Source organism: Tyto alba, unplaced genomic scaffold, assembly GCF_018691265.1.
Source record: "Tyto alba isolate M040663 unplaced genomic scaffold, T.alba_DEE_v4.0 Super-Scaffold_2, whole genome shotgun sequence".
Lineage (NCBI taxonomy): Eukaryota > Metazoa > Chordata > Aves > Strigiformes > Tytonidae > Tyto > Tyto alba.
The window spans coordinates 39,908,722-39,933,413 of NW_024881282.1; the positions used below are offsets into that span (position 1 = coordinate 39,908,722).

General features: G+C 39.0%; 1 protein-coding gene across 1 annotated transcript; it reads left to right on the forward strand.

Moving 5' to 3' along the window:
• The first annotated feature begins 1,551 nt into the window (after nucleotides 1-1,551).
• CUNH3orf20 (chromosome unknown C3orf20 homolog) lies at nucleotides 1,552-23,789 on the forward strand. The gene is made up of 4 exons (XM_033010151.2): nucleotides 1,552-2,615; nucleotides 4,546-4,662; nucleotides 16,122-16,264; nucleotides 23,158-23,789. Exons 1-4 carry the CDS (start codon nucleotides 2,391-2,393, stop codon nucleotides 23,186-23,188), a joined length of 516 nt encoding a protein of 171 aa, XP_032866042.1. The 5' UTR covers nucleotides 1,552-2,390; the 3' UTR covers nucleotides 23,189-23,789.
• The last annotated feature ends 903 nt before the right edge of the window (nucleotides 23,790-24,692 follow it).

A 24,692-nucleotide genomic window follows, 5' to 3' on the forward strand; every position in this document is an offset into this window, starting at 1 on the left:
CCTTAAGTCCCTAAATGGTTCTTTTATGAGTGCTTACTTATGCCACATATAAGAATTTACATTCGTTTTCCATGAAATGTTATTATCAATACCTCAGAGCCTTCACATCTCCCCGTGTGATACTCTAAAAGCATCAACAATAATGAATCAGCAGTTGTGAAGGTCTGGAAAAATACACTATTAGATCTTTAAATACTATTTCAGCAAATAAGATGAACTTTTTCATATTATCAGCCACATTTTTGATAGTAGCGTCCAAAAAGCTGTTTCAGAGCAATCCCTCTCTATACCAGCATTTATGAAGCTGCAAGTCCTGTGTGTCATGTGCTTGAATGATGCTGTTCTTCCAAGTCCCACCACCTGCCAATTATAATATATAGAAAAATGGAGCTTCAGGCTTTCTTGCTAAGAGTTTGTTTAGAGTTGTAGCCATACTGCTTTGGTTTACTTCTTAAAAATATGTAAGAGAAGCCAGAGAAAAGGAGGGAATGTTGTTTTCAGCATCTTTCCTGAGTCCTTGCTTTTTCAAGCAGGACGGTCTGTATTTGATTTCAAATTACCTGATAGTCTCAGACAAATATCTTTTTAATCAATCCAGTAAAGCAAAGAGGTTTGCAATATCCTGAGCAATTATCTGAAACCTGATTTCACCCATCTGTGGCACATCTTACTAATGCAAGATGCTTGTCTGTTTTTTTTTGCCATTAAACTTTCACTTACTTGCTGTTATTTTCTCATACAGGGCTTCTGTTCTACTAAACAGTAATACCAAATCAGAGAAACTGCATACGACTCGGTTCAATGTAAATAAAAGAAGCAATGTGCTGTACGTCATTAATTCATGGTAAGGAAATCTAAGCTAAGATTGGACAGTGATGACTCCAGAGTAAACACTGATGCTTGTAGTTTACTAGCAGTTCATTTCTGGATACGATTAGGTAGTTCATATATGCCTCCAAGCCATTACACCATTGCATAGGATGCACTGCATATGGATCAAAAGCAGTAGTAACTTTTCAAACCTAAGTAATCCACAGCTGTCATTCATGCTTTGTCTACAGTTTCTCATAACAGAAAAACAAGGTGACATGATTTCTCACTGTATTTTTGGTGGCTAAAGGTTCCCTTGTGTCTTTGAGGCAAGTCTGCTTTTATTGATGACTTTCCTACAGATGAATAGTAACAGTGCCTTTTTACAAACTCAGCAATGTTTAAAAATGAGCAAAATTAAAGGAACAAAGTACTTCTCATTTCATATGACTAGTCTGTAGCTCAACTAATAAAGTAAAAATACCATAAATCTCAAGTATTTTATTATTGCTCCTAGTATGCTGAAACAGTAATGTTGTTTTACATACATGTGAAGCTGAAAACCAAAATTTTGCCTTCTCCTGCTCTCTATGAGATCCCTTACGGACTCTTTTCTCTGATGCAGTTATTTTAGACTTATTTCCTTTTTCCTTCTGCTCCCTCCAGTACAACTTCTAATTCAGGCCAGTGCTCCTCATAGTTGTTTCTCTTTTAATGCTTTTCTTTTGGCACAGCCATTTAGGGATTGATCCAACATCCCCAAATACAGCAACAATACTTCCATTAGCTTCAGAAGGCCACAGGGGAGGCCTATGGGCTTTAGTGTCTCCTTTTTTTTTTTTTTTCTGGTCCAAACCTTTCAGGGGATTTGTTCTCACTATGAGGAAGTTGTGTTCAAAAGATACCATCATCTAGAGTGGTGTGGCAGGTTCTTATTGATGACACAATGTCTTCACAAGAGGTCTGGAGATAAGGCTCTGGAACTTGGCACTCCTGCTGCCTGCTTTACAGGACCAAGCAACCTACAGAATCCCCCAAAAATGTTAAACGACTTCTCAAACAAATGAGTCTTCACCACACTCATGAAAGACAAATAATACGAACACACATAGCACATATACACGAATATAAAATAAGCATACTACAATCAGCTCTCTGAGATAAGAGGTGCCTATGAGACCTTCAAATAATTACGGAGTAGCCTTTGTAGTCTGCTCCTGACTGCTACCAAAGCCTGCCTGGCTAGCTCATCTGGTTAAAGCACATCCCTCTTTCTCATGTCGGCTTCGTTTCAGAGGCTGTGTTTCAGCAGAAGCCAGGACCTCCACAGCACTCATGGTTGCATCAGACCTTAAGAAATACCTGAAACATTTAGATGACTGCACGCCTTACGTAACAGGGGATGGCTGGGCTTAGGCTTGTCGTTTATAGAGATGATTTTAAATTATTCCTCAATCTGTACTTGATTTATTTGACAACATATCTTGTCAACACTTTCACCTATATTTTCTCTTCCTCATGGCAGGGACAAGCTGTGGGTCACATCCCAAGCTGTTTGTCCTGCTGTGCTTCGAAGAATTATGATGGGGGAGGAAGGAAAGACATGCAGCTGCAGTAATCATTGGATTCCCTATGTGTCAGACCTGGAGTATGATCACCTCATTAACAATCAGATGTCCTTTAAGGAGCAGGTTATAGTGGTCTGTGTCTCATCTTCTTCACAAACAAACAAGGATCCCAGTGAAGACAAGATAGAGCAGCTGTATAAAAGAAAGAACAAGAACAGAAGTATGCCTTGTGCTCAGGTGGGTTTTATCAGACAGTAAATAATTTTTCCAACACATGGCTGAAAACTTTAGAGAGTCTTTTTGGGATAATTTTCTGTTTATCTGGTTGCTAAAATACCTAAAAAGTTGTCTCTAGAGAAATGACTAACTGACACCCACTCCAAATACATGTTCTACAGGAAATTTAATACTAAAAAGATATTTCAAAAGTAGAAAAGAAATTTAGAAATGCTAGAGTTTCCTACAAAAAAAAAAAAAAAGAGTATTTTAAAAAAAAACTATTTCTGAAAACTAAATATTGCTTGAATCTGTATCTTTGAAGATGGAGTAAATTGCTATTCCCAACATAGAGGAATTCCTCATATCATTCTTTTTTCTGAAACTGCTGAGGGAGTAACCCCGAATAAACCCTTGATACAGAGTAGGGATCTCAAACCTTGGTTAAAAATCCCTAGAACTGAGTTTTGGGGGGCTTTTTAGCTTTGTGGAACAGTACCAGGAAAACCTGTGAGGTGCGTGTGTGTGCCTACTGTGGCATTGTGGGCCCCAAGGATTAGTAACCACAACAATCTCCTATATAGCTTGAGCAGAAACCTGTGATTTGGTAGCAGTGTGACAAAGTATCTTGTTTTGTTGAAACATTTTGGCTTCCAGGAATCAGCAATTTCTAATAAAAATGAATGAAAAAAATTCCACACAGAAGCATGCTGCTAGAAAATTTCAAACCAGTTAATTTTCCTTACAGTATAAACTTAGTGAGTAGTGATTTAATACAAGACCCTGTCCTCACATTCACATGGCCAAGTACTAAGCAAATACACAGCACAAAGTGTCTTTGTATAAGTCTGTATTTAGAAGGACTGGAAATACAAGTAAGTTAAAGTTTGGAAGGGAAAAACGCTGAAGATAGATAATATGATAAACAATTTAAAACAAGGAATGTTTCTTGTTTCCATGTCTCCCAGACATTGTCTATTGTTAAAATTACCTGAAAATTTCTCAATAAAGCTAACAGTGGAAATGGCAGTAGAGACTCAAAAGGCATTTTTATCATCTTGACATTGTGGGCACAACAGTAAACATCAGTGACTGCTGTATTCAAAATCTTCTGCTTGTCACTAGACATTAGTGGAGCTGCACTGAAATTAAAATGTTAAGAGGATTTGAGTCTGCGTAGCTGCAGCTTCAGTACCAATTAAGGCATTAAAATTACTTCTTTCACTATGTCTTATTTGTCCATTCCTTGAGAAACTGGTCACACAGCAACTATAATTTCTGATTTGCATTTGAAAAAGTTAGCATAGAAGGGGTCAAATTCTGGCCTTCATGAAATCTTTGAGAAAACTTCCATGCATTTCAGCACAAGCAGGATTTTTAGTCCAAGAAACAAAGGCTACATCTGAATTAAATACCTACATTTTATATAAAAAGAGGAGGAAGGAAGGAAGTGTGTTTTCAGACCTTAATTTTCATATTGGTCTTTCTTCCTGGAAGCCTGACCCAAAAACCTAACTGGGAATCAGTGGAAAAAAAGGCTTGTGTATTGCCTCCTTGTCTCACAGTGTGGTCCTGTAGTTGGCCCCTGTCCACTAATGGCAGGAGCACAAGACTTTTATAAGTCAGGATTCCAGAGGATTATGACAAGTCCATAAGGAGGCTGCACAGTGACCAGTTACCACCCCGGTTCTCACAACTGTGAAGTCTAGTTTTATAAATCAGAGGTGCTGTTTCCTTTAGGAAGAGAGAAATACACCCACAAAGAGAAACTGAGAAATTTAGAAGCCTCTGTCATCAAACTTACAGTGTAAGGAACCATTGCTACCTGGTCTGAAAGAGAATTCAGCTGAGTTCATAAGGACTTGTTTAGAAGGAATGTTACTAGCTTAATTGGTCAGGCAAAATTTACCACCTGCTTAATTATATAATTGTACTTCCCTTGTTGCTTCAGGGCTATCTGGATTCCTTTCGCCTCCTCAAATATGATATCGCTTCTGCAGATGCATTTACAGATCACAAGGGTTCCTTATTGGAAAAGAGACATAATGTAGCTCCTGGCATGTTTTTGGTATGTTAAAATCATTACAGTCAATTGTTTAAATTTTAATGCTATTATTGTGATCTGGTTAGAAATGAGTGACTTTGGGATTGCCCCATGTCATGAGTATTTGGTCCATCAGGAGAGTGGAATGCTAATTTTCCTTCTCGAGGACTACAGAATGTTGTCACAGCAGCCCCAACTCTCCTCTTTCTATTAGCAGTTCAGAATTTACAATGCATCAGGTCAGCCTCATTCACCTGCAAGGGGCAAGAAGCATGTCCTAGTTGCCACAGCATTAGAAAAAGAACATGATTTCTTCCTTTGGAGTTCAGAGGTTAAGTCTAGCCATCTATATGCACTTAACCCCATTTCTGCTTCATCTATGGCAAAAAGTCTTGAAGCACATGGCAGAACAGCGTGTTTCAGTCTTTAAAAAATGGAAAATCTTTTGTTTTCTAACATTCTGAGAAGTACTCTTTGCAAATCAGGAAGAAGTCTATGATGAAACATGCACTGAAGTTAGTTTTAAGCACTTGTATAGTTTTCATATGTGGTCTGGAAACATTAGAATTTCTTGTAAGAGATTAATTCGTGATTTATTCTACTGAAGTTTTTTATGCAAAGCATACATTGCATGTTTTGAAATACATTACTGTAACACTGTGAGGGGAGGATTCCCCAGGTCTTGTTCACCTCTGTTGACAAGCTGTTCACCTCTGTTGCAAGCTGTTATTAGGCTAAGAAAATGCAATCTTGTTTTGCATCTCACAGAATTGCATTATAATTGGATTTCAATAATCCTCACATCTTTCCGTAAACATCAGCACAAACACTGTTTTGCTTGGTTATTTTACCTACTTTCTCCCAGTAGGAGAGAGAACCCACTAATTGTTGTCTGGTTATTCTTTGTTCGCTTCCTAATAATGGTGAGGAACAAGTACTGCTTCCTGTGTTTGCTCTGCATATTTTTAGTAATGGCATTAGAACAGAGGACCTTTCAAATATCGGCTTAACTACTGTAAAATTAAGGCTGTTTCTGTAAGGAACACGTTATTCCTGGAGAAAGAAAAACTTATCTACATGACACCTATCTGTGATCAACTTCTCTGTCCACTGGGTGACACCAGCAGCCTATCTGACATTGCTTAGCTGTGGGTAATACCACAGAACAGGTCTTGAAGAAGATAAAAGTCTTAAGCATACAGCTTCTTTTTTCCTGGTAATATTAACAACATTTTCTTTCCTCTCTGGTGTCAAAGTGATATAAATAAATAGGAAAAAAAATTGCAGAAAAACCCCAAAACTTCTTTCACACCTACTATATGTAGCTTATAAAGCTGAAGGAGACTAAGTGGGAAATGCTCTGTAAAATACACAATGAACCGAGGGCCTGTTGTAGAAGATGATATGCTTTAGTATGAATGACCCACAGTTGGTGAAAATTATTGTTAACAGCTCTGAGGAAATCAGGTAACCAACCACAGAGATGCAGTTTGTTTCTGGTCCATGTTACCCTTTTGCATTCCCATAGGAAAATAATTTATCATTTTTGAAAGAAAAGTCAGGATAACAGGCAATTTTATTTGTGGCTGATGAACTGACTAAGTCTTAGAACAGCTCAAAAACTACTCTTGTTTTTTAAAATATTTAAAGACATTCTACAGTATATGTGCAGCATTTTGGGTTGGGTTGGTTTTTTTTTTTTTTAACTTTACCTATAATTCACTGCTACGAAGATTAGCCACCAGTACAAACTCAGTTTCAGTCTGTACCCAGATACAGACAGATATAAACAAAAGATGCATGAGGAGTACCTGAAACCTAATTAAAGTGTCAGCATGGTCTTAATTACTGTTTTTAAAAACTGAATGGTAAAGGCAATGTGGCTAGTCCTTTTGCTTGAACAAGAAACTAACCGTTGTTTAAGGAAGAATGGAGTTTGTTTTTAGAAGGAATGTGTTAATAGTCCTTTCTGTCAATACTCACAATGTGTCTCAGATGGTAAATAATCAGTCCAAGCAAACAAAAAGTCCCAAAGGGATGAGCTATTTCACCTGGCTACAACCCCTACAGTGAACATCCTATACAGATGGAGCTGCCTTTGCCGTTTCCAGGGAGGTATTCCTCAAGCAGTTCCCAGTCAGACTCACCCAGCTGTTTCCATGCTCTACCAGAACAGCTTTATCTACCAAGGGCAGTAGCAATTCAGAACAGTTTCACAGGACTGGCTTCTTTGGACAAGACTTGACCAAAGCCATGCTGCAGGATGCGAGCATTCTCTATAGACCAAGGGGCACTAAGGTAGCCTGCTAGAGGTAGCAGCTCCAGCTCTCCTTATGTTATCTGCGTACAGTAGTGACTTGCAAAGACCAGGAGGAAGATAAGAAGCTGTCAAATGCAACTCTACCAGAAGTCACAAATTGGAAAGGGCCACAGTCACTTCCAGAGCAGCTCAACAGCAAAATAATAAATAATATTCGGAAGTTCTGAAACGTAAAATAAGCTGTGGTTCTTTTCTGATGTACAACAGCATGACCTCTGATGAAGAACTGGGACTGGCCTGATTACAGTTTAGAAGTAATAATCATTAAGAATGAAGTTACTACATTCAGAGTAGAATACAACTCTCATTTTTTGGTAGTTCTGAAAAATCAGTCATGTGTCAGACGTGACAAAATTCCAGGTCACACTTGATTGTCTGGAATGTTCAAAGCTGATCACAGAGAGCTCCAGAAGGATCATGTGATGCTCAGTAATTGATAATCAGTTGGTGTATGAAAGTCACTGTCAATAAGTGCACAGTAATTTACATGGGGGAAAAGAATCATAATTATTTATACAGATGCAAAGATGGACACAATAGCTCTTAACACTGAAATAAGAAATCTAAGACTCATTCATTGACATATCCCTGAAAACTTCCAATCAGTGCTTTGCAACAGTCATAATGTAAACAGAATGTTAGTTAAAGGGTAAATAAAATGTTCTTGAGATTCTGGGACATACCACGTGACTGTCTTCACCACATCTCAAAAAAAGATATAATATGGAATGGCTGTTCGTACAAGGAAGGGCTAAATAGGGTAGCTTACAAGAGACTAAGATGAGATACAAGAAAGCTTTATAAAGCAAAAATGGTATGGCGAAGGAATAAGAACTAATTATTGATTGTTTCTTAAAACACAGGCACCAATGAAGAGATAAGCAGCAGATTGAAACTAAAAGGAAGTCCTTTTTCTCACAGCACATCATTAAATTGTGGAACTCTTTGCCACAGGATGTCGTGGAGGCCAAAAGCATAAGTGTGTTCAAAATGGAATTAGATACATTCTCAAAGGTTATCTCCATTGGCACATATCAAATGTGATGGCCCAGACACAGCTTTTGGTTGAGGAAATCCCTGAATTGTTAACTGCTTATGGCTGATATGGGTCACAAAGAATAGGATTTTCTTATAAATGCTCTTCCACTCCTCCCCTAGCTACCAGCCACTTGCAGGGACAGAGTACTGGACAGATTACACGAGCCTTTAGTATAATCCTGCACAGCTGCTTTTACACCAGCATGTGCAAGGTTGTTGCTTTAATTTGGTTAAAACTTTAATAAAGGGATTAGGGGGGAAAATGCAGAGTTCATGAGGAGAAGGTTCTTTGCCTCTGAAATCATCCTCAGCTAAATGTATCAAACAATTTTGTATATATTTAAATTTGTAAACCTTCAATAAGGCAAAAATAATATTCCCAGGAAGGTCTCTCTCAAACTGTGTAAAAGTAGGATTAAAAATGTACTTAATTTTACATGCTTTCTTCTTGAGGCAGATAACTAATTTCCTTCGGTCCTTGGGAATTTCCTCAGATGATTAGGAAAAAAACTTCAAAATGAAACACAATTGTCCTCTGTATCTAATGAATCAAAAGGCTACCCTTAGTACACTTAGAAGGACAGAGTCCATCCTTAATTTCCTACTAAAATAACTATTGTTCAGCTAAATAAATACAAGTGAGTTTAAGAGAAGGAATTCATGGCTTCAGAGAAAAAGAATTAAGTTCAAGTTTTAATGAATGTATTAGGCAAGAAGGGAATGTTGTATGATGTTAAACATTTGCTTTTAGACAGCTTTCTATATAGTCTTTTAGATGCCTCAAGGAAATGGTTTTACAGAAGCATTACAATAATGCAGTTGCTCCCAGGGGCAGTTGCTTCTCTCTGATCATGGTATGCACTTCCTGCCATATGGACAATTCCCCTCTCTCCCCATGCCCCCATCTAAAGATCTTCAGCCAGGACTTAATTCCTGTGCCTCCAGAATGTTATGGAGCTGTGTGTTTGATGGGCAGGAGGCAGAAGGGAACCAAAGTTTTTATTTTATTTGCAAGAAGTGGCTTTTCAGAAGCATTGTTTGTGCTGAGTTAAAAAAAAACAACGACCAAACACAAAACGTTCCTGCTATTTTCTTTCCCATAGGATTTTCATTCCCCTTTTTTTCCAAAGTAGATGTCTTTTCTGTGTAGTTCACAAATTTATAATCATACATTATTTACAAATAAATTACTTGGATAACAAATATAAGAACCTAACAATAACAAAGCATGGTGTGCTTACATCCAAATGCACATGCAAACACACAGTGCTGTTCCACTTTAAGGATGAACTTAACACAATACTCTAGCTTTCATCCATCAGTGCTGTACTGCATAGAATGATGGTTAAACATCGTGGGAGCGGGCTGAGGGGAACTGGCACTGAATGATTACATTTCTAGATTTTTAGATCATCTCTAGATGTGACTGACTGAGTGCTAGCAGCACAATTCCTAAAGACTGCATTTTCTAGTTTCTGGAGCATGTCAGACTGACACTGTGATGTAACGGAGGGAAGAAGGCAACTTTAGGTCAAAACCAGTTCCATGGGTCTGGAAATGTGTTCCTGCACTTGAAGAATGCAACATGAGCTGTGGAAGTTACTTACGTTTACTTGGCTCTCACTTGCAGTGCGGCCACGTAGCCACAGATGGAAAGCAGCAGCTTTAGATTTCAATCCGTTAGTCCGGATCCTTTGTTCATCCCAAACAATAACAAAGGTAACTGGCCTCTCCAGCTAGCAGCAGTGTGCCCAGTTAGTGCCACTGTTAACTGGCAAAGTGTGAATCACAGACTGAAGTCCTCCAAATGCATGAGGAAGCTAGAAGAGGAAAAAATAAAGAGGGAACAAAGCAGGAAGGGAGGAAAGCTTGCCCTCAGCAACACTCGCTGCATTTGCCATTAGTGGTGAAATTCATACACACCTATAAACAGAGATCTGTGGAAAAATCAGACATCCAAGCACAGATGCAAGGCCTAGGATGAAGAGCAGGAGAATCCATGCTTTTTCCCCTGGAGATGTAAATATGTACAAGACTTCCAGAAAAGGTCAGGTGAAACCACAGCCTGACCTTAACCTGTCCCAAGCTTCCCCCTCCCCAGCCAGTGTTCTAGCATGGAGGTTTGAAATGAGAAATGTAATAAAGATTTAATTAGATCCACTAGTGACTTTTTTATTGCCATTCCTTGGTGACTAGAGGTTGAAAATATTATAATTAATCGTACAAGTCAGGCTAAACTATCAGTATGGGAAGCTTCACAGATGAGGTTTTCATAATTCTTCTCCCCTGAAAAACAGAGTACTGCCCTGAAGAAGGTGAAGGAAATCCATTTCATTCCAGCTGACCTCAAAATTCAAAACTTTTTAAAGGAAGGCTGAGTTCTATAATTGCATTTGCCCTGCAGCCTTGCCGGCCTTTCAAGTGCACTCATTATGATACAAGATACAAGCTGAATGCTTCGCGCTGTTTCTGCAGCTTATCAATAGCATGGAGGGAATTTGTACCATTGAGGCCATTCAGTGAGTCTGGACTTCTCTGCATTCAAGAGTTGAATGGGAGTCTTCTGGGAATATAATTCAAAATTGTTTCTGCCATTTTCTGCTGCAGATAATCAAGAAGGTGGTGGTTTTAGTAATCTTTCTCCAGTAAAAATAATGCTTAAGAAATAAGCCTAGGATGTTGAATCCTCTATTTATACACAGAATTTAACAATACATTCAGCAAGTGCACAGTTTTCTGTTTCACAAAAGCTGTTCTGGAAAGGCCATAGTCAGGAATTTACGGGATAATCAGTCTCTATGCTGCTTCTACTATTGACTTCTTTGACTAAGAATGCTGGTTTGCTCATTGTGTGGTGATAATGTACTTGTTTATTTACTAACCATTCAGTTATTCATTATCTCATTCCAAATTACTCAGCCAAGCAGCCATTAAATAATAACAAATTTTTGTCACTGTCGTCCTACTGAACAGGCAACTTTTGTTTTCAGTTAGGTCTTTAGTTGGGCAGATCTGCAGTGACAGTTCTTCATTTCCCTCATAGCCTAGAAACAATCTAGGTCATCCAGCTTGGCCATTTTCACCAGAACAAAATCAACTATGTCAGTGCTGTTACGGAGACAAGAGATGGTACAGACCTGACAGAGCTGTAGACATCTACAAAACAAACCTTTAGACTCGAATCATTTTTCTAAAGTCTTTCACAGCCCCCAAAGAGAAACAGGCACTTCCACAGTACAGTTAATCTCCTGCCAATGTATAATGGAAGTGGCTCAAATGAATCACATGCTGGAAATGCCTGTTTCTCTCCCATGGGATTCAGCTGCAGGTGAGGTGAATTCCACTCTCTCTGCTTAACCTGTTCATAAAGACTCAGTGATAGAAAAGCCACAATATCCTTACAAAAATACATCTGAATACTTTATACTCATATTGCTTGACAGATTTTCCTATTTAATTTTCCTTCCTGTAGTTAAAGCATGTTATTTCTTGCTCTGTTTATCATAGATGTGGAAAGCAGGCCGTTCTCTTTCTTTCTGTAGCAGGTCGTATTTTTATGTCCCTTCTGTCTCCCATAACTATACTCCCACACTCGGTCTTCACTTCTGTATACTAAATAAGCACAGGTTATGCAACCTTTCTTTATAAGTCATATTTTCCGGAGCTCTGGTCATTCCCCTTACTTTCCTGTCGATTCTTGCTGGTTGATACACAGTTGGCCAGTCCAGCATTGCTGAGCTTACAACTTATACTTTGTATTTCACAGGTTAGATTCCTATTTGCACACCCCACAATGACTAAAAGTTGTATGTCATCATCAGCATAGATAATCTATAACATGAAAAGGACAGCTCAACCATCTTGTTTGTACATTACCAGCCCAAGAAGGGTGGTACCACAAAACCCAAACAGATAATGAAGCTTTCATTAAGCGTATTTCAACTCTGGTGATTAAATTTAAATGAGCTTTAGTGTGATCAAATCTTTTTTAACTGAACATCTGAACGCACATGCACATATAGCCATGAATTTGTCAAGTTGTTTCTTTAAGGGGCAGTTTGAATCAACAGAATTGTTTTTATAATAGGAACATGTGAAGTTTGCTAATCTGCATGAAATATTCCTAGACAGAAGGAAGAAGGTAGTTAACCTCGAGAATGATCGTCTTGGTCAAAAAAGTCAGGGAAAGAGAACTTGTGATTACTTGAAGGCAGCCTCATTTTACTCCTTTAGTTGGCTGGAAAGATGCAGACAGGCACATATGGGGAAAAGTATGGACTGAACTCCCAAAACCCCAACTATGGATTGCTTAATGTCTGTGTTTAATATATTAAAGTTCCCCTTCTCCCAAAGGTTAAAAGGAATCAGGACAGAGATATATATGCTTATAAAACCAACTTACTGTTGCCAACAATAAAACTTTTTTTTGGACTTTTTTTTAATGTCCTGACATATTACTGCTCTGAAGTTCTGAATTTCCTTAGTATTAAAGTTCATCTTTGACCTTTCACCTTTTCATGTAGACGAATTAGTCAGGGAGAAAAAACCATTCCTCTTTGACCTGGCTTGCTTATTATGACTCCTTCAAGAATTTCAGTCTGAGGCTATTTGCCAGAACTGTGTTTAGCTCTGAGAGGAGAAAGAACCTCCCCCACTCCAGAATGCTGCCATCCAAATTTATCTCTTGGCTTTCACTAAAGACTTGGGTTTTAAAACACGCTGGCTTAAATTTACCCCAGTAGGGGTAAGAGCTCTGCTATGCCAGTTTATACCTACTGAGAAAAGTTGCCCTTCAGAGCTGCTTGCTAGTGAACCTTCTTATTCTGTAAATTCTATAAATTCCTGGTGTTTTAGGAGTTAACCAAGTCAGAAAGATACCCTGTAGAAGATAAAATTGTTACTCATGACATAAAATGCCGGCCTGTGAAATTCATATGCTACAGAAGTCCATAATGAGAGCGGCAGGAATTTGAAAAACAGTGGAAAACTTTGACTGGTAACATTTATGTATTATGCAAGCAAAGCAAAGCTGCAAGCATGCTTGAATTTTATGCTTGAAGGCACAAATTGATTGCTTGTGGTGGAAGGAATAATGAAATTCCTCCATGTCATAACATCACAGGATCAACCAGGTGAATTGTAATAGAAAGGGCTACATTCCTCTGACAGTGATGGTGATTGCCAGAGGCAGCCTTCTCATTTATATTCACTTAGAAACGTTCCAATGCATTGTGTATGCATGCATCAGATCATCTTTGGAATAGATTTATCTACCCCTTCTATCAGCCTCTTCACTTTGTACAATTACAGAACACATATGTATCAGAGAATAGCAGTGTTATTTTCAAAGCATTCCCTAGGCAATCCTGCAGCAGCAAAAGGTTCCTTCCCTATCTGCTTGCTATAGTTTCCATCATTAGCCACACTGAAACAGAGTCAGAGCTCTAAATGAAATAACAAAACTGGTATGCACCCCACCACATTTTGGCAGTAGGACAATGCCAGTGGTTAAACAGAGCCAACAAGAAAGGAGTGTTGTGTGTTGCTTCCTTATCAATGTGGCAGTGAAAGGCACTTCAAATGGACAACACAACATGTAAGGGCTTGCAGCAGCAAGTGGAAGCTAATTCAGATTATCTGTATGGGGAACCCAAAGGCTAGAACAGACCAGGGTGTGATGACCAAACCAAAGCACAAATCCCTGGTGCATGGAGCAGAGGCAGCAAGCTGGGCTGTAGGTAGCTGGAGGTTTCTTCTCTGTGTTCCCACCACAATCAAGGAAAGAACATGCAGAACTGAGGCAGAATGATAATAGAGATAACAGAAAAGTATGAGAGACTGGGTGTCAGATCAGAAGGATCTGTGTAATGAGAAATATGATAGGGAAGGGGAGGTAAGACCAGTTATGGGAAGTAAGATGAGACACTGATTATGAAAAAAAGTAAGAAGCAGGAAAAGAAAATAGGTACAAGTGCAGTATGAGGAAGAAACTGAAAAGAGAATAGGAAAGTCAAGAGAGTCAAGAAAATCAGAACAAATGAATGCAAAGAGTTTGCCTCAAGGGGAAAACATGCAGACATAAAGGGGTACATATAGCCACAGAATCAGCAGCTGAGGCCAAATGTTGCCATTTCCACCTGCTGACATACACTCAAAACTGTGCCCCAAGGAGAGCTTATAGGATTCCCTTTGTTATGATGCTGACACTGCTCACAACATTAGATTTAAGCAAGGGAGTGGAAAAATGAGAACCTGTGTCACAGAGTAACGTGTTAAACTGCTCACCACTTCCAAATCTGCGCTGCTGTGAGTGCTCCTCGCACAATCGGGTAAATACAGCTCTTCGTCGTAATGAGACAGGCTTCTTGACTGAAAGAAAAATGTTTCAGAGTTGAGTAAAACAGTGCTATCATAATAATTTTTGCCTATAAAACTGCAAAATGCATGATATAAAATGTTGGGGGTTTGGTTTTTTGGTTTTTTTTTTTTTTTTTCCCCCAGGCAAAAGCAGTGTTCTATGTCATGTTCATTACTGGCTATATTACAGATGAATACATATTTGTGTGAGCATAAGATGAAGACAATTCAGTGGTCCTCTGGATTTCCTTCTAGTGAATACATCCATTGTTACCTGAATATGCATTCAAATATTCAAAGAGTCTTGATTTGGAGTCCTGCATGCTGAGGGTTTCCATGAAATAAGCCAAATGTTTCCAATTGTGTGACACTGGGAACATCCCACAACACAAGCAGCTTTGGATAGTACATCAGCTTAAATGAAGTTTTAAATTCAATTAAGCCAATTTTCACTTAAACAAAGGCACCTTTACACTGCCAGAACAATGACACAGGCCTTTATGTCAGTGAGAATCTGGCCCAACTATGTCGCTCTTTTTTTACTGACTGAGAAAAGGCTGGTGCTCCAGCCTTCATTCTTTTTGTATCTAATATTTCAACAGGCTTTTCTTTAAGCCCTAATTCTGAGATCGTCCATGTGTTATATCTGTTTGGAACAGTCTTTGCAAAACATGGAAAAAGTATTTATCTTTTCTTGAACTTGCACTGATAATTTTGAGTCTGGGAACATTGAAACCAAAAGGCCTAACCCAACAAACTGATCCAAACCCAATAGAAATACTCTAAAAATCCAGAAGGCCACTTCCTTTCAGTTGTTGAGATCTTAAAACAAAATGCATCATTAATCTGACTTGCTTAGTAATTTCAGGTTCTAGCACAAAACAGAATTTGGCTTTTAACTCATCTGTTTTGCTGAAAATATCATGCTAAGAGTCATCTACAAATGACAGCTTCTGGAAGCATGCAAATGATTGAGACATCATGAAACATATTTCAGAATCAAAAGCAAGTTTGCAACTGTGGAAATAGAGTTGGAAAATGTTTCTGGATCTTTCTAAACAACTCTGAATTACCTTTAGTCTCCAGGTTGACTTTTCCAGGGAGAGAAAATTGCCGATGTTTCAGATTTTGCCCGCATTTTGAATTATGGCTTTGAACATCAGGCCTAGTTAATTCCTGTAGATTTACAATCACTTGTCAAATGACCTCCTCTTCTCTAGAAAACTGTTTCCAATGAGATACAATATTTAAACAGGAAAGTTCATTGCTACTTATAAAAGTTTACAGTAGGATACCTTCTATTGTAAAAAACAAAGCAAACAAAAACCCCCAAAATATTTAGTTAACATACAAAAAGAAAGAAAAAAATCAAACGAATAGCAGTTTTTTTCTTATGCCTAATGTATTTGTCTGTGTTCATCTTCAAATACATCATGTTTTGCCATACCTAAACTGAAATATTATCTGGATGGATGGTGGTGGGTTTTGGTAGTCCATGAAGCAGCATGCAAAATGTTGTTTCATACACTCCAGTGTGCTGTGTTTTGAGATCATGGAGGGACTAGAAAAATGTTTTATTTTTTAACTTCTTAAATGAAATAAAGTATTTTATATAACAAAGTCATGCAAAGTGAAAGCTGTAAGATATACTAAATTGTAAGTCAGGCTACATTAAAACCTTCTTTGGTTCTCAACCTATCATCTTCATTAAGAGTAAAAGGTTGCTCTTGCCAATTCTGCATTTTTTTTTTGTTCTCTTCTTTGGCAGATGTACATCCAAGGAAAGCTACTCTTTGCCAATTATATTTTCAATGGGTACAGCAAGTCAACTACAGACCTTCAAAAACAAATAGCTAAGACAAGGAGTGATTATCACATGGGTTACTGTCTTCCAGGTGACTTTAAGTTCAGGTATTTCTTCCATCATCATGGTTTTCAAATCACTTCATTCTGAGACCTTTGGCTTCTTTGTTCAGTTTCTTAAATATAAAGCACTGTGACTCAGAGCAGCAAGTACAGCAGTCAATATCAAAGCATCGGCACCTTTTTGGTGTCTTTGCAGATTTTACATCTTGCATATTCCTTCCTGTCCCATTCAACAGTGAGGACTGTTTAACCTTAACTGATGAGCTACAGAATCTTTACTGGCAGTTACTTGCAAGGAGGAAATAACAAAACAGAGGTGAAGATTCTGGGCACATCCCCCATTTCTTTTGTGCATGTCTGACTAAAATTGATTTGTTTTACAGGCTGTTCAATTTACATTTTGGCACTATGCATAAAAATTTAATTGCAATTAAAGGCCCAATTACTTTAGCCAGGTGCCTTCTGGCAACTAGCTTCGTCATTTAATTAACAGTTGCAGGGAAGCTTTAGAAGCATAACCTGGAGAAATAGCAGTAGATGGTCAGATACTTCACAGCTGCATACTGAGCATACAGCTCACAGAGTGAGCATTCCCAGGAGCTAAAGCATATGCTGCAACAGTTAGCTCTCTTGTAAGAGTTTCCAAAGCAGAAACAAAGAAGAGGAAATAATTGCAAATTCTGCAATGTATTTATTACTTAGCTTTTAGGAACCATATAATTATTTTTAATTTAGTGATGCTGCAAATCAGTAATAAAACTGGAACGTCACAGTGCCTGGTATGAATGCAAAGGCCACTGCATTCCACTACTGATGTAACCCATGCAACTTGTAGGGTGTATTGATGATGCTGATGCTCTGTTAAACTACTGTTAATAGCTGTAAAAGCAGGTGACAGCAGTCACAGCAAAGAACAACACACGATATAGCCCCAAATGAAGTGTGCAGTCTTTTGCTGAGCTGCTCTTAGCTAGCTTTCACAGGTCACGGAAGGCCTGTTCCTTTCTTGTACTTCTTTTTAGCTTAATAAAACAATGTATTTCATTTATACTGAACAACAACAGCAAACAGCACGTATTATAGTTTTAGGCCACTGTTCTCTGAGGCTAGTCACTTCACATGTGCACACAAAACAATTACTGGAATAGTAGAAAAGTCAGGGATTAAATATGACAGGTAATTAACAGTAGCATTTTCAAACGCATTAATTACTGGCCTACCATGCTTTCCCTCCAAGTCAGTGGCAGCAAGCTTTCTTGACTGCAGTCAGGACAGATTAGCTTTAGGCTGGGTGTTTTTGCAAACACTTCTCTGAATGACTAGAAAGGCTGCACTGGTCTGTGGAATTCCCTGTGCTGGTTCCTCTCCACACTAGAATTTTCCTAAATATTTCCCACCGTGGCATCATCCCTAAATGCAACTTTAGAAGCAAATGTATGCAGTCACACAGATGGGCATTTTCCCAACCTAAATCTAAGTATAACCGATGTCACACGTGGTCAGAGCCAGCATGGTTATTCTACATGTGTGTTTCTGCTCCTTGCTACCACAACACCATGACAAGAAATCCTTAAATGCTACCAGTGGGACATTCCACAGAGTTCTTGCATGTACAAGCTGTGAGCACATGGACAGGTGCAACTGGGGGCACAAAACCAGTCTTAATGAACGAGAGGGTGATGAAGAGTCTGGGAGCAAACGAAGGCCATGTGACATAGCTATTTCCATATACACTCCTATATTTATATAGGTGGTGCTAAAGATGTGATTAATTTCATCCTTAAGTAAATGTCTAATTACAGATGAAACAGTAGGTTCTCCAAGAGCAGATGCTCCTTGTATTTTCCCTCTTGCTAGCTAACCTCCCAACCTCAAAAATTGCCAAATACCCAACAGAGAGGTGCATGTGCCTGTTCTGTTCACTTTCTTTATTTCAATACCTTGGATCCACTGCAATGGACCTTTGAACTCTTTCCACCTGGATAACATGCTGTGGAAAAGATACTATAGAGAGTACAGCTGTAGCTCAAGGAAGATCCTGCACTGCTAAAAGGGATTAGCATCAGTGAAACACTGAAAATCTTACTTTTCACTGGGAACATAAAAGAAGCACTGTCATTTCTCATGAAGTGATGAAGTGGTTCATGAAGTGATTTCTTGTGAGACGGCATTTTCTTGTTTGGGAAGTAAGCAAACAGGTCCTGCCCTGCATTAATTTTTTCCTCTTCACCTACCTGGAAGATGAGTTAAGCATGGAGACAGCATAGAGAACTGGGTGGATTAAGCCGAAGGCCGCACTTCTAGGACAAAAGTGCCCAGACAGTCCTCTTCCAAATCTCTGCTCAAAACTTACTTCACTCAGAGGACCACAGGTTCATTAGCATATGTCAGCAGAAACAACCAACCATCCATGATGACAAACTTCATCTTTCAGTACATTTTTTGTGTCTTGTCCATTTGCTTATACCATGGGTATCCCATTCTAGGTTTCTTCTTCGCTATCTTATCAAAGCATGGACTATGCTGCAAAATAACCCAAGGGAAGCTTAATACAGTAAAACTGATTACAAGTTGGGATCAGTGGAATATAAATAGAAGTCTGAATGACTGGCTTTTTAGGACTGGTCTGGCTCCATCTCAGCCAGACCCACTACACCAGACCAGGTTACCTGACAACAGTGCAAGTATTTCCAATATGAAGCAGCACAGTAGAAGGATGAGAAGAACAGGTTTTAATGAGAGAAAGGAGAAATACAGCAATACAGCTGATACAAAAAAGTACACAATATAACACAAGTGTCTAATAAATTAGCAGAGAACTCGAGAAACAGGAAGAAAGTTTCAGATGACTGAAGAAGGAGGCTTGCTCAAAAAGATACAATCTTAAGTCTTCATAGATATATATATATACATTCTTGGCAGTATAGGAAACGTACAGTTCTTACATAGAAAATATTGACTGTCTGAAGTGGTAGTATCAATTCCTGAAGAATATTTGCATATGGTACATTATGAAGAATACACACAGGCAATTTAGCATTCAAAAAATTTCCAAGCAAAGGAAAACATTACGGATCCCTCATGGCACACAGGCTTCTCCTTTTAACAGCAGTGATTGGATCTGTTCAGTATTCCATATGAAAATAAACAAACCTGGAAATAGCAAAGGATAGGCAAGACCTTTTGTACTGCACAAGAATTATTCACACATTAGGCAGCAAGATTCCATACATAAGAATAAATACTCCTGCCTCACCAAGATTTCCCTTGCCTTTCAAGATCAAATTATTTCCCTTCTTCCCCACTCATCTCTAAGCTTTCCTTCCTGGGGATATGAATTAGGTGAGAGTGAGTCATACTTAAGTGAGAAGAGCTGACAACAGCTGTCAACCTTAAAACCAATATAGGGAAAGTTTACAGGAAGAGGTGTGCATCAGCCACAGCTCCTAAAATCAGAAGAACACAGCCTTTGTTCTGATAATAACGTCTAACCACTATGAGGAAGCAAAGAGCTTCAAAAGGAGCCAGTCTGTACTGTTGCCACTATTTTGGCACTTTCAAAGCGTACAGAGAAATTCTGTTTCTTAGGAGTCATACAGCTAGACAAGTAGAAGACATCTCCTGCAGAACACCTATGCCCAGGTCCTGGGTTTAAAGATCTACTTGCTACCAGTCTCCTCAACTGACACATTATTCTCTTCCTAAAGCCCCACCTACCTAGCCATTTCTGTGATGCTAAAAGGGATTTTGCTAACAGTTGCCACATGGTTGCACAGCATACAGGTCTCTGAAAGATGATGGGAAGGTGCCACTGAAAGCATAAGACACACAGAAAAACATTCTTTCTTCTGTCATCACTTATTTAGACAAGACTAACCAGTGTTCATAACTAAAGTGCTTGCACTAAGGAGCCAGCAAAATATACTGCAGAAACTGTTGGCAGGATTGCTTAAAATTAATTTCATCTTCAAGATGAAAGAGGAATTATAAATAAACTTCCATATAAAAGATCAAACAAAGTGCTGATACAGCATTTATGAGTCCCTGTAGAAGCATTTCCTGTTCTATTCAATCATTACTAACTGAAGGATGGATGAGTCGCATCCACGCCACCTAGACAGCTGTCAGGGATACAAAATAAGGAGAAAAAGTGATACATGCAGTAGCGAGGCAAAATTTTACTAGAGATGCTGAAGAAATAATAGCAACCAAAAAGACTTTGAAAGTGATTAGTATTACAATTGAGAAAACTACTTCTGAAACTGTGGAAACTCAGCCAAAAACTAAAAAAAAAAATGGCTTAAAATTAATCTTGGTGATGCACATCATCAAATATGTAAAAAAGACTTTAGGTCCTGAATCATATCCATGGGAAAAAGGAAGGATGTGAAGTGGGAAAGTAAGAAAAAGAGAACAAAAGGGTTTGGGAAAATATCACAGGCAAGAAATCGTACCACATAGAAAGGGCAGAACCCAGGAATGTCTTCCTGCTACTGCCTACATCCAACCCAGAACTTCAGTGCTTAGAGCCCTAACACAGCCAGCTACCAGGCTTCATACCTGCTTTAAAGAGCTGCTGATCTAAACCTGCTTGAGGCCGATCTAATCAGCTGTGTTTAAAGCAGCATCAGCAACTGGCAGGGTAGGTGCAGAAGAGGCTCCCAGTGGAGCCAAACCACACGGATTTTCAGTGCAGTCAAAGGCAAGAGACTGACGTCATACAGAGCTTAAAGGAAGAGATATGGAGATTGATTTACATGCAGCTTGATACACCAGCACAGCAGGACTGAGTCTTTCTGTGGAAACAAAATGTAGATAAAATAGAGGGTTTTTAAGAGCTGCTGAAGACTACCAGTCTGGTGAATGTTTCCTGTCTCAACACTGAAGAGAAATTGTGGATCCTTCCCAGCATCTGCAAACTTCAGCGTGTATCACCTGTGATTTCCCTCTGTAACCCTGCCAGAAGTCTCTTATTGCAGTTTGTTCTTTTAAACATTTCCTCTTATATTTTAGCTACCATTTATTAACCAATTAAACAGCAGCTTACCAACATTCTTTTCTTTCCCTTCCCTGTAGTTTCCTTGGCAATTTACGCTGCCCTTAGGCCCTGTTTTGGGAAACTCAGACTTAGGCAGGAAATGTTGAGGAACATGTATCTGTTTACATGCTTAAGGTAGGGCAGATGGGCATACAGGCACTCACAGCAGCTCAGGTGCAAAGCCTTGATAAGAGAAAACAAAGTTAAATAGCTTTTCTAATTAAGGGTGTAAAATCAGTGTGCATTTTAAATACCTCTGCACAGCCTGCTTTGTAGAACAGAATTAATTTCTTTTGCCATTAGATAGCAAGAATTAAGTTTTTGTTTACTTTCTGAGTAAGTAACTGGAAAGTTTTATATGAGAAAAATACCTCTTCACTTGACAAGACTTCAGTGTGATATCTGGCGATACACTGTACAATATGAAGAGAGAGTGTGTGTATACATATACACATATATATATTAAAAAAACCCGACACAAACCCTTCAAATTAAGTTATGAAACAATCCATTAATGCTGCTCAATAAAAATTCAAAATTGTTCAATTCATGGGAGATGTAGTAGTAATTGTGTTCTGAAAACAGATGCTCTTGGACAGCGGAAAAGGCTTAAGCATAACTGCTAGATCTCAGAGCTTCCAGGGCTCAAGGCCTGGCAGCCGTGGAGCCAAAGGGGAACACAGACTCAGCCATAACTGTGCCACCCTCCTGTTGGAAAGAACAGCTAAAGTTCATATAATGAGGAACACGTGTTCCAAGATCAGTTTTGCTGAGGAGACATGACCATCTTATGATCATTAAGGAGGGGGATTTCTGGAAGTGAATGTTTTGAAGTCCAGGAAGGAATAGGAGAGCCAGGTTGAAACGCAGGTCAAAGCTCCCTGGAGAGTCAGGACAGACACGTTACCAGCCCTAAGAATCCTTCTGTTTATGAGTTTGTGACTGGGAATGCACAGCAGCATCTTGGTGTAGATTCCCTCTAACCTGCTGTTTCATAAATTTTAGAAAACTGCTTCAGAAATGAAGGGGAAAAGTGGCCAAGTTTCTAAAGAGTTGGCAGCAGAACGTTGAAAAGCCGGACTGCTAAGAGGGAAGAGAGAGACATCCGGAGGAAAGAACAGACCTAGCAAAAACTGGAGCTTTGGAAGATACCTGCAGTCGTTGAGCCCGGCTCAGCACCCCCCCAGTCAATCACCTCAGTACAACCCTCCTCACAAGTGGTCAAACCAGAAGAGCTTCTCCAGCCCCTGTGTGCCCAGGCCCAGTCTTTTGCAGTGTGGCCACTAATGTTTAAGCTCCTATTGGAGATACATTACCTGGTGCATTAAAGGATAGTAACCTTGGTGAGAAACGAACAAAAGAAACCTCTCTACAACTGGTTTGTGTGGCCTATGAAGAGGAAAGTTGAGAAGGAAAAAGTTTGAGTGGGATTGTATGGCATGGATGATGCAGTAGAGCAAGGCAGAGACAATAAGCCCAGAATGCTTGTGAGGCACCCTGCTCCTGTATAGGTTTCATTCAGCACCGTTGCATGATCTCTCCAAGCTTTGCAGACCTCGAGCACACAGATGCACGCCGAGTGTCTGTGAACACTCATGTTAGGACATTAAAAACCTTGAGTACAGTGTCATACTGAGCAGTGCAGGAAGAGACAGCATGAAGTTGTTTTAAATTTGACCAGCTGTGGCTTTGGATGAAAGATATGGAGGACAATTCATAGATTTCTGGCTTTTATCCCATAATACATTTAAAGCCTATTATTATTATTATTATTAATTATTATTATCGAAACATATATAAAACATTTATGGTGCTTCTATTGAGATCAAATGCATGATTCTCTGTTAGTAATGACTACTGAAGACATTTAACACTGACTTTTCTCTTTTTGTTTATTTAGGAATGGACCTCTTTTTAATAGCACAAAGTAATGGAAAGCATTGGTCTGGTCACTCCATTTGGAAATTTGAGATTATTTTAAGTTCTCTTCCATGCAGCTGGAGAAGGTCAGGAAGCAGTCTTAAAATATTAAAATTTGAGCACAAATCAAGCCAACTAATGACACTTATTTTGTGACCTTATTCTAGAATTGCCGTTATTTCTAAAACACTGTTTTTTTTCAGTAAGCCAGAATTACTTATAAAAGCCAATATACACAGAAAGTGTGGTATAAATTTGAGCTGCTATATATTATTATTTCTGTTTTGACTGTAGTACTCACCATTATGGTGTCCACCGTCTGTTTCAGTTCTCAAATCAAATGGGAAAGTCAGTATATATTTCTAGATCTAATCATTCCAATGATGAAGATATAGAAGAATCAAGCTGTGTTACACACACAAAAAGAGTCTATGTGTTATTTTAAAATCTGAACCTCTTAAGAGTGGTGGTAAAGAGAGAGGACTATGGGTGTCAAGAGGGACCAGAAGGGTGAAAACAGTAAGCAGAAAAAAACCCATGCATGATCATTTCAGTTTCACTAGCAGTATAATAAACAGTTCCTAGAGACTCCGTGGAATAAGACAGCCTAGGCCTGAAGAACAGAAAAACACGGACTCAAAATGAGCAAGAAAAATAATGAGTGGCATCATCCTTGATCAACAGAAAATACGGAGATGAAGGAAGCAACATAAGGAGTTGAGTTTATGCCACTTCAGTACAGACACTAATGCTATAACTCACAGCATGTAAATGTTCATTCAAACCTTATTTAAATTTGAACTATGGCATTCCTCCTCATCACCCAGGCACGTACGCTCTCCTGCTCCCCTGAGATGCTGCTACTGCTCTTTCAACCACAGGATGAACTAGTTGTGGGAGCCAGCTGAAAGTTATAGCAGTGGTGCATTTTCAGCCAGATCCATGTCCTAAATCACTGAGTGGTTACAAAACCAGCCTAAAGGAGTGACTGAGATTGAAAGGCCATGGCAGGGCCGCAGCAGCCTGGACCTGGACTGGTTTAAGCTGCTGTAGAACAGCATCCCCTAAAGGAGACTGTCCATGAGGCCTTTAAGATTTAAAGCTGAGAAGGCATAAAGGTCAGAATATGCTGATCATGTGAAAGTATTAAAGTTTTGGTCCTATTCAACCATTTTAAAATAAGCCACTTTGTAACAGAGAAACAAACTCTTTTTCCTCGTCTACTAAATCATAGTCACTTTTCAGAATCTATAGTCACTTCTTCAGAATTCTGTGTTCAATTCAGAAAGTGTAATGTGGGGTAACAGAGTATTCAAGCTGTTGAGTCAAGTTTTATTCTGACGAACCTGCCCATAACTTAAGAGATGGCAGTGTGAAAGGTGACAGCAGAATATTGAGATCAGTTACATACTGATCTGTAGCTCAAACTATACTGCCGTATCTGCCCACTAAGCAAAGCTCATGGAAAGTAGATTTCACCCCTACCTATGACCATGTCTTATCATCACAGTTATG